Source organism: Fukomys damarensis, unplaced genomic scaffold (assembly GCF_012274545.1).
Source record: "Fukomys damarensis isolate Sample0158 unplaced genomic scaffold, DMR_v1.0_HiC HiC_scaffold_15, whole genome shotgun sequence".
In the NCBI taxonomy this organism is placed as follows: Eukaryota; Metazoa; Chordata; class Mammalia; order Rodentia; family Bathyergidae; genus Fukomys; species Fukomys damarensis.
The window spans coordinates 19611063-19619939 of NW_022900927.1; the positions used below are offsets into that span (position 1 = coordinate 19611063).

The 8877-nt window shown below is 41.0% G+C and overlaps 1 protein-coding gene and 1 pseudogene across 3 annotated transcripts in view; both read left to right on the top strand.

Moving 5' to 3' along the window:
* The window catches only part of Sp1 (Sp1 transcription factor), a 39731-nt gene that overhangs the window by 3184 nt on the left and 27670 nt on the right, over window positions 1-8877 (top strand). For all 3 annotated transcript variants that reach the window (XM_033763657.1, XM_033763656.1, XM_010609311.3), the window contains one exon: window positions 120-1629. In XM_033763657.1, coding sequence (XP_033619548.1) covers window positions 120-1629 — 1510 coding nt within the window. The remainder of the gene's footprint in view (window positions 1-119; window positions 1630-8877) is intronic.
* Window positions 1951-8877, top strand: part of LOC104851962 — a 24797-nt pseudogene continuing 17870 nt past the window's right edge.

An 8877-nucleotide genomic window follows, 5' to 3' on the forward strand; every position in this document is an offset into this window, starting at 1 on the left:
TTTTTTTTTTTTTTTTTTTTTTTTTTTCCACTGTGTTGCTGTTTATTTGTTGTACACTGCCCCCTAGGCTGGCAGATGGGTGTCACTAACTCCTTTCCTCTCCTCTATTTCCTGGGCAGGAATCCCAGCCATCCCCTTTGGCTCTGCTGGCAGCAACCTGCAGCAGAATTGAGTCACCCAATGAGAACAGCAACAACTCCCAGGGCCCAAGCCAGTCAGGGGGCACAGGTGAGCTTGACCTCACAGCTACACAACTTTCACAGGGTGCCAATGGCTGGCAAATCATCTCTTCCTCCTCTGGGGCTACCCCTACCTCAAAGGAACAGAGTGGCAACAGTACCAATGGCAGTAATGGCAGTGAGTCTTCCAAGAATCGCACAGTCTCTGGTGGGCAGTATGTTGTGGCTGCCACCCCCAACTTACAGAATCAGCAGGTTCTGACAGGACTATCTGGAGTGATGCCTAACATTCAGTATCAAGTAATCCCACAGTTCCAGACCGTTGATGGGCAACAGCTGCAATTTGCCGCCACTGGGGCTCAAGTGCAGCAGGATAGTTCTGGTCAAATACAGATCATACCAGGTGCAAACCAACAGATCATTACAAATCGAGGAAGTGGCGGCAACATCATTGCTGCTATGCCAAACCTACTTCAGCAGGCTGTCCCCCTCCAAGGCCTGGCTAATAATGTGCTCTCAGGACAGACTCAGTACGTGACCAATGTACCAGTGGCGCTGAATGGGAACATCACTTTGCTACCTGTCAACAGCGTTTCTGCAGCTACCTTGACTCCCAGCTCTCAGGCAGTCACAATTAGCAGCTCCGGGTCCCAGGAGAGTGGCTCACAGCCTGTCACTTCAGGAACTGCCAGTTCTGCCAGCTTGGTATCATCACAAGCCAGTTCCAGCTCCTTTTTCACCAATGCCAATAGCTACTCAACAACTACTACTACCAGCAACATGGGAATTATGAACTTTACCACCAGCGGATCATCAGGGACCAACTCTCAAGGCCAGACGCCCCAGAGAGTCAGTGGGCTGCAGGGGTCTGATGCTCTCAATATCCAGCAGAACCAGACATCTGGAGGCTCACTGCAAGCAAGTCAGCAAAAAGAGGGAGAGCAAAACCAGCAGACACAACAACAGATTCTTATTCAGCCTCAGCTAGTTCAAGGGGGACAGGCACTTCAGGCCCTGCAAACAGCGCCATTGCCAGGGCAGAGCTTTACAACTCAAGCTATCTCCCAGGAAACCCTCCAGAACCTCCAGCTTCAGGCTGTTCCAAACTCTGGCCCCATCATCATCCGAACACCAACAGTAGGGCCTAATGGACAAGTCAGTTGGCAGACTCTACAGCTGCAAAACCTCCAAGTGCAGAACCCTCAAGCCCAGACAATCACCTTGGCCCCAATGCAGGGTGTTTCCTTGGGTCAGACCAGCAGCAGCAACACCACCCTTACACCTATTGCCTCAGCTGCCTCCATCCCTGCCGGCACAGTCACTGTGAATGCTGCTCAACTCTCCTCCATGCCAGGCCTCCAGACCATTAACCTCAGTGCATTGGGCACTCCAGGAATCCAGGTGCACCAGCTTCCAGGCCTGCCATTGGCGGCTATTGCAAATACGCCAGGTAAGGCTTCTTTTCTTTTTTGAGAGAGCCTCAATCTAATTCACACTAGCCTCTCTACATAGCCCATGGCAATCCTCTGATCTCAGCCTGCCTAGTGCTGGGGTCACCACGTTGAGGCAAGACTTCTAATCTTTTGCTTTTATTGTTAACTAACTTCAGCACTTAGCTGAAACTTTTAAGTCTAAGGAGGGGAATATAAGTACATATTAAGGGTGACACTTATCAAGGCCTAATCATTTAGGCGAGCAGAAAATATATAATTTTTTATTTAAATAATTTGGAACTGAATGCATGGAAACTTTTCAGTTCATCTGATACGAAATGTACATTTGTGGTCAGTGTCTTGGAATCTCTGTGCTTCCCAGTTTCTCTGGTGCTCCAGAGCAAAACTGTCAGACTTTTTCTATAAAGAATTAGGTAGTATATTCAGGCCTTGTGGGTCATGTATGGTCCTAGCCACATTCTGATTTTTTTGTATGTGTGGGTTTTTCTTTTTTGTTGTTCTGGGGATTGAACTCAGGAACTTGACAATGAGCTGCATTACTAGTCTTTTTAAAACTTTAATTAGTAAGATGGGCTTGAAAATTCACTGACTTGCCCTTGCTGGGCTGAAACTTGTGATCCTCCTGCCTCAGCCTCCCAGAGTACTTGTGCCTCTGTGCCCAGCCTCTTCTTTTTTTTTTAAACACCCCTTTAAAAATATCAAATTAGGCCTGCAGTTGTAGTTTGGTGATACAGCACTTGTCTAGTGTTTGTGAAGCCCTAGATTGGATCCCCATAACCACAAAAATACATAAATAAATAAATATTTTAAAGACTTTCTTAGGTTTAGGTCTTTCTTAAGGTCAACTGAATAGAATAAAAATTATGAGTACGGTGCAGTGGTGCACACCTGTAATCCCAGCTTTATAAGAGACTGAGGCAGGAGGATCAAATGTTCAACCTAATTTGGGCAAATTAACGAGACTCTGTCTCAGAATTAAAAAAAAAAACAATGGGCTGTCCGAGCGCCTACCTTGTATAAGCACAAGGTCCTGAGCTCAATTCCCAGTACCAAAAAAAAAGGAAAAAAACCACATTGGGCTGGAGATGGAGATGTAGCTCAGTGGAAGGCCCTGGGTTCAACCGTCAGTATTGAAAAAAAGTTTATTATGAATTTGATCTATCTGTGAGTAGTTACTAAATCATCAGCTATATCCTATGAGGTGTAACTTAATAATTGAGGAATAAGCAATCTAATGGATTCCAGAAAATTTTTTCAACACATTCCCTGGGTGATCTTTTTTGGGGGAAGAAGGAGCTTGTGTGCATGCTAGGCAAGTGCTGTAACACTGAGCTGCATCCTCAACCCTTTTTTATTTTGAGATGGTCTCACTACGTAGTCCAGGCTGGTCTTGAACTCACAGCGATCCTCCTGCCTCAGCCTCCTTAGTATGGGATTAAAGGCATATGCCACTATGTATGATGATTCTTATGTATTTTATGTATTTATTTATTTATTTTTGGTACCGGGGGATTGAACTCGGGTCCTTGCACTTGCAAGGCAGGCCACTGAACCGCTGAGCTAAATCCCCGGCCGTCTTATGTATTTTAAATGGTTGCATTTTAAGCTTTGACAAGACAATTTTTGTTTGTTTGTTTTTTTGTGGTACTGTAACCAGATCTTGGATCCTTATTTTGGGGAAACAAAGATTGAAGTGTACAAAACAGCAAACAGCAAGTGGTGGGGAATGGCCAAACCTGTGTTTATTAGAAAGAATAAAAGGGAACCTCTCTACTAGTCAAAGAGGGGTGATCTGGAAGGCAGACACTACAGATATTTAGGTCTTCTTGGCTTTTTATACAATTTTTATGTTCCTGGTTGCACCGTAGGCCTTTGATGTCTGGAAAGCAAGCTGCTTTATTTATATTTAATTTCCTCGAGCTCTGTCTCCATTTGGTTAATAAAGACCAATTCTTTGTCTGTTGCATTTTATTAGATCCTAGTAGTCTGTTTTGGTATTTTAATTCACTTACACTGATTTTTAGTTTAGTTTAAGTTATGCATGGGGTGCTGGGGATTTGGCTCAGTGGTTCCAGCACCTGCCTCACAAGAGCAAGGTCCTGAGTTCAATCCCCAGCACCAAAAAAAAAAAAAGAAAATTTAATTAATGGACTGGGGATTTAGCTCAGTGGTGCCACCCGCTGCCTTGCAAGCGCAAAAACCAGAATTCACTCCCCTGTACCCCACCAAAAAAATTAATAATTAAAAAAAAAAAAAGTTAACTATTCAGGACCCGTGCTCTGTCTGCCTAATTTCCTTATATCCTGGCTTCAGTAAGACCCAGGTCCTCATGCATGCTAGGCAAGTACTTTACCACTGAGCTGCATTCTCAGCCCTTTAAAAAAAAAAATTTTTTTTTTTTTTTTTTTTTTGGACCAGGGTTCAAACTCAGGACCTTATACTTGTGAGGCAGGCATGGCACCACTGAGCTAAATCCCTGGCCCTGTATATTTATTTTAAAATTTTAAGACAAAGTTTTCCTAGGTTGTCCAGAGTGATCACATTTGGGATCCTCCTTACTCAGCCTCCTGGAATAGTTGGGACTGTAGCTGTGCACCACTCCATCTTGTTTAAACCAGTAATTTTTATGGTGTATTGGAGGCCTTGGAGTAGAAAGTTAGAACTAAAAGGAACCTGACTAGTCGTTTGGTACAACTGCCTTATTTTTTGTATGAGGAAATTGAGGTACAGATAGATACTTTAGTGATGAGACAACATCCAGAGATAGGACTTTGTGGTTAGTTCTTCTTCTCTAGGACATTCCTGTTAGTTTTAATTCCAGACTTGAGAAATTCTTTAGTTTTTTTGTTTTGTTTTTTGATATAGAGTCTCACTGTGTAGTTCAGACTGGCTGTGAACTATTATACCATATAGCCCACATGGTCCTCAAACTCATTGTGATCTTCCTGCCTTTAGCTTCCTGAGTGCTGGAATTGTTACACGTGCACTAGTACACATAACTAGAATTATTTAAAATGTTTTGGAAAATTAGGATTTAATGCTCTAGTGCTTTATAGGCTACAAATTTATGGAAATAGAAATGAGAAAATATTATAAAAACTGCATTTAGCCTGGTGTGGTGGCACACACCTGTAATCCCAGCACTAGGGAGGCTGAGGCAAGAGGATCCCTGTGAGTTCAAAACCAGTCTGGGCTACATAGTGAGTTCCAGGGCAGTCTGAACTACATAGTGAGACCTTGTCTCAAAAAAAAAAAAAAAACCTGAATTTAACAACCTGGAAAATTAAGACACTTTCTGGGCTGTGTAATGATGTCTGTTTTCTTATTGCTCTAAGTTGTTTTATTTAGCAGTTTGGCTCTTCATAGGAAAGGGAGACTGAGGAACTGTTTATGCTAACAATTTGGATTCTTGCAATTTCTAAAAGGTTTATAACTTAGGTGCTAGAGAACACCTAACAGGAGGCATTGTCATTGCTAAATTATGCTTTAAGGGAAGTCTGCCATTTAAAATGTCATATGCTAGTGCTACCTTGTATTGACAATGTTCTTTTTGCACTAAGAAAATGCATTTATGGGCTGGGGATTTAGCTCAGTGGCAATGCGCCTACCCCACAAACACAAGGTCCTCAGTTGGATCCCTGGTATCAAAAATAGAAAAAAGAAAATGCACACATTTCTGTAGGGTATCAGCAGTTCCACACTGGCAAAGGATCCAGAATGAGACACTGAAAGGCCATTTTGTAAGAGCTAAGAATATTTACTTTTTTAACAGTCTCTGTTGAAGATACAAGTTTCCCTTTTTATTTATTTGTTTGTTTATTTATTTATTTTTGGTTTTTTGAGACAGGGTCTCACTATGTAGTTGAGACTGACCTGGAATTCACTGTGTAGCCCAGGCTGGTCTCGAACTCACAGCAATCCTCCTGCCTCAGCCTCCTGAGTTGCTGGGATTACAGGCATGTGCCACCACCCCCGGCTTTTTTATTTATTTATTTTTTTTTTTAATTTGTTTTTTTGTTTGTTTGTTTTTAGGGAGGGACTGCCTTTGGGGTTCAGGCTGGCTTTGAACTCACTGCAATCCTCCTATCTTGGCCCCTTCAGTGCTTTTTTTTCTGTTTAGTTATAATTGTTAATCTTTTTTTCCCTGTGAATTAATAATACTTTATCCATAATAAGGTAATAAAATCATTTCCTGTAAGCTTAGACTTTGCAGCTGTTGCCTGGCTGCTTCAGAGGATCTCATTTTACCTCCTTCTCTGACATTATTTTACTGGAAAAATTAAACTTCTTGGAAATATGTTCAACCTCTTGGCAGTATAATGTAGAAATATACTGAATGTGAAATCATGTTGTAAGCTGCATGTATACGTGTGTGTGTGTGTTTGTGTGTGTGTGTGTGTGTTACCCTCACTGTTTTACTCTACAAAATGAACTATTACATAGTTTTGGGACAGCTTTAAATCATCTTCTTTAAAAATCCTGAAGTTCCCCTGTTCACTTTTACTGTTTATTTTTGCTTGCTAAATATATAAGCAAAGGCATAGGTTTAGAACCAAAAGAGACCAGCTCTTTGTGTTTTTGTGTTTTTAATGGCTGTGCCCTCCCTGGTGGATGGTAATAAGAGAAAGACAGACCACCTGGTTAACTGAGCTTAGTTTCAAGACTGAAATGATCTGTGTTTTTTTGTTTTGTTTTGTTTCGTTTTTTGTATCGTGGATCAAATTCAGGACCTTGGGCTTGCCAGGCAGGTACGGTGCCATGAGCTATGTCCCCTGGCCCCTGATCAGTGTGTATTCTTCGTTTTATATAAAAAAAATTTAAGTTATCAGTAATTTTTTTTCTCAAGTTGTTTAGTTTTGTTTTATTTTTTTGACTTGATATGTGCCTCAACCTGACTCCGAACTTTCTGTGTGGTCCAGACTGGCCTCAAACTCATTTTTTCTTTTTTGTATCAACACTTTTTCTTTTTATCAGTACTCTTTCATTTTGTAGTCTCTCATAGATCCATGCATATACCCAATTCCAAATTAAAGGACACTTTTTTTTTTGTTTTGTTTTGTTTTTTGAGACAGGGTCTCACTTTGTAGTTGAGATTGACCTGGAACTCACTATGTAGCCCAGGCTGGTCTCAGACTCACAGTGATCCTCCTGCCTCAGCCTCCCAAGTGCTGGGATTACAGGCATGGGCCACCACGCCTGGCTAGGATTGAAAACTTTTTTTTTGTTGTTGATGTTTAGAATTGAAAACTCTTGCCCCAGGTGGAGGTGGGGGTGCTTTGAAAGGCTAGATTTGAATGACTTCTTGGGAGTTATGTCTAATAAAGAATGCAGGGCTGGGCTTTGGCAGGAGAATAAAACATTCTTCCTTCATGGCTATAATTCACTGAAGAAACAAATTTCAGGCACTAAAAATAAAAAAATCACATCTGCTAGGTTTTATTGGGGTCAATAAAATGTCTTCTCTTAGAAGTTAAGTTGAATGTGATACTAGGATTGCTTTTCCAGTAGTGTTGCTAAACTTGGGGTCGGATTGCTGAGACCTAAATTGTTAAAAAGTTGTGTTTTAGGTCACATGAACATTATTAGTAGTAGGTAGGATTAGAGGATTAAAATATCTTTAAAATTATTATTTTAGTGTAAGAGACATTTTTCTATTTTAGAGTAATATATTTTATCAAATATAACATATTTCTGCATCTTTTCCCCTCTAATTTACTTGTTTCTTAGGGTGATCATAGTATTTTTTAAATTTTAATAGAAAAAAGTCTCCTTGAAAATCTTGGTGTGTGCCTGGCTAGGCCTGGTGGTGAACACCTGTAATCCTAGCAGTCAGGAGGCTGAGGTCAAATAATTTCTGTGAGTTCCAGCCAGCCTGGGCTACATAGGAGTTCAGGGCCGGCCTGAATTACATACTGAGACCTTGTCTCAAAACAAAACAAAGAAAACCCAATAAAACTTGGTGCTTGGGTTGATTTTAAAGTCTGTGGGATATAAGAAGGCAGACTTTAGACATTTTTAATTGCTCCATTTATTTATTTATTTTTTGCTCCATTCCAGTAGTTTCCTCTAAACAATTTTATTTATTTATTTATCTATTTATTTATTTATTTTTATTTTTTATTTTTTGTTGGTACTGGGGATTGAACTCTGGTTTTCCGCTTGCAAGGCAGGCATGGGAATCACTGAACTAAATCACTGGCCCTAAACAATTTTTTTTTTGTTTTGTTTTGTTTTTTGGTTTTTTTGAGACAGGATCTCACTAGGTAGTTGAGACTGACCTAGAACTCACTGTGTAGCCCAGGCTGGGCTCGAACTCACAGCGATCCTCCTGCCTCAGCCTCCCAAGTGCTGGGATTACAGGTGTGCACTACCACGCCCGGCTATTAGTTTTTAATTAGTAGTTTTTTTGTTTTGTTTTGTTTTGTTTTTGGTACTAGAGATCAAACTCAGGGCCTTGCACTTGTGAGGCGAGGCAGGTGGTGGCACTGGCACTACTGAGCTAAATCCCTGGACCTACCAAGGTTTATTCTGGGTTCATTTGATTGTCTTGTCTCAGCTTTCAGTACCACTTCCCAGTTTACCTTTCCATTAAATTGTTCTGTTTGGTAAAGTAGTTTGTAAATGTGCCACTAATGATTCAGTCCTTCTCATTCCTTTCTTCTTTCTCTCTACCTCTCCCCTCTCCCTCTCTTTCCCTCTCTTCCCCCATCTCTTCCCCTCTCTCTTTCCTTCAGACTGGCCTTTAACTCATTATGTGGTCTAGGCTGGCCTCACACTGGCAGAGATCCTCCTGCTTCAGCCCCTAGAATGCTGGGATTACAGATGTGGGCCACCACTCCAGGCTTAGTTTCTTCTAATGATTCTGTTTTCCTCTTTGAAAGATTTTTGAAGTGTAAATAGAGTAGCTGTAGAAAAGCTTTTATCACATAATGCTTTATAAGTTATTTATTATGTATTGTGTATCTGTCAACATTGATAGATAATAGTTGAATTTCTCATTTTGATATTTAATTGAAAAATAAATTTACATTGAGTAATATGCAGCCGGGTGTGATACATTGAAGAATTACTTGAAAATGTGTATGTGCCGAGTGTGGTGGCGCAGGCCTGTAATCCCAGCACTTCGGAGGCTGAGGCAGGAGGATCACTGTGAGTTTGAGACCAGCCTGGGCTACATAGTGAGTTCCAGGTCAGTCTCAACTACATAGTGAGATCCTGTCTCAAAAAAAAAAAAAAAAAAAAAA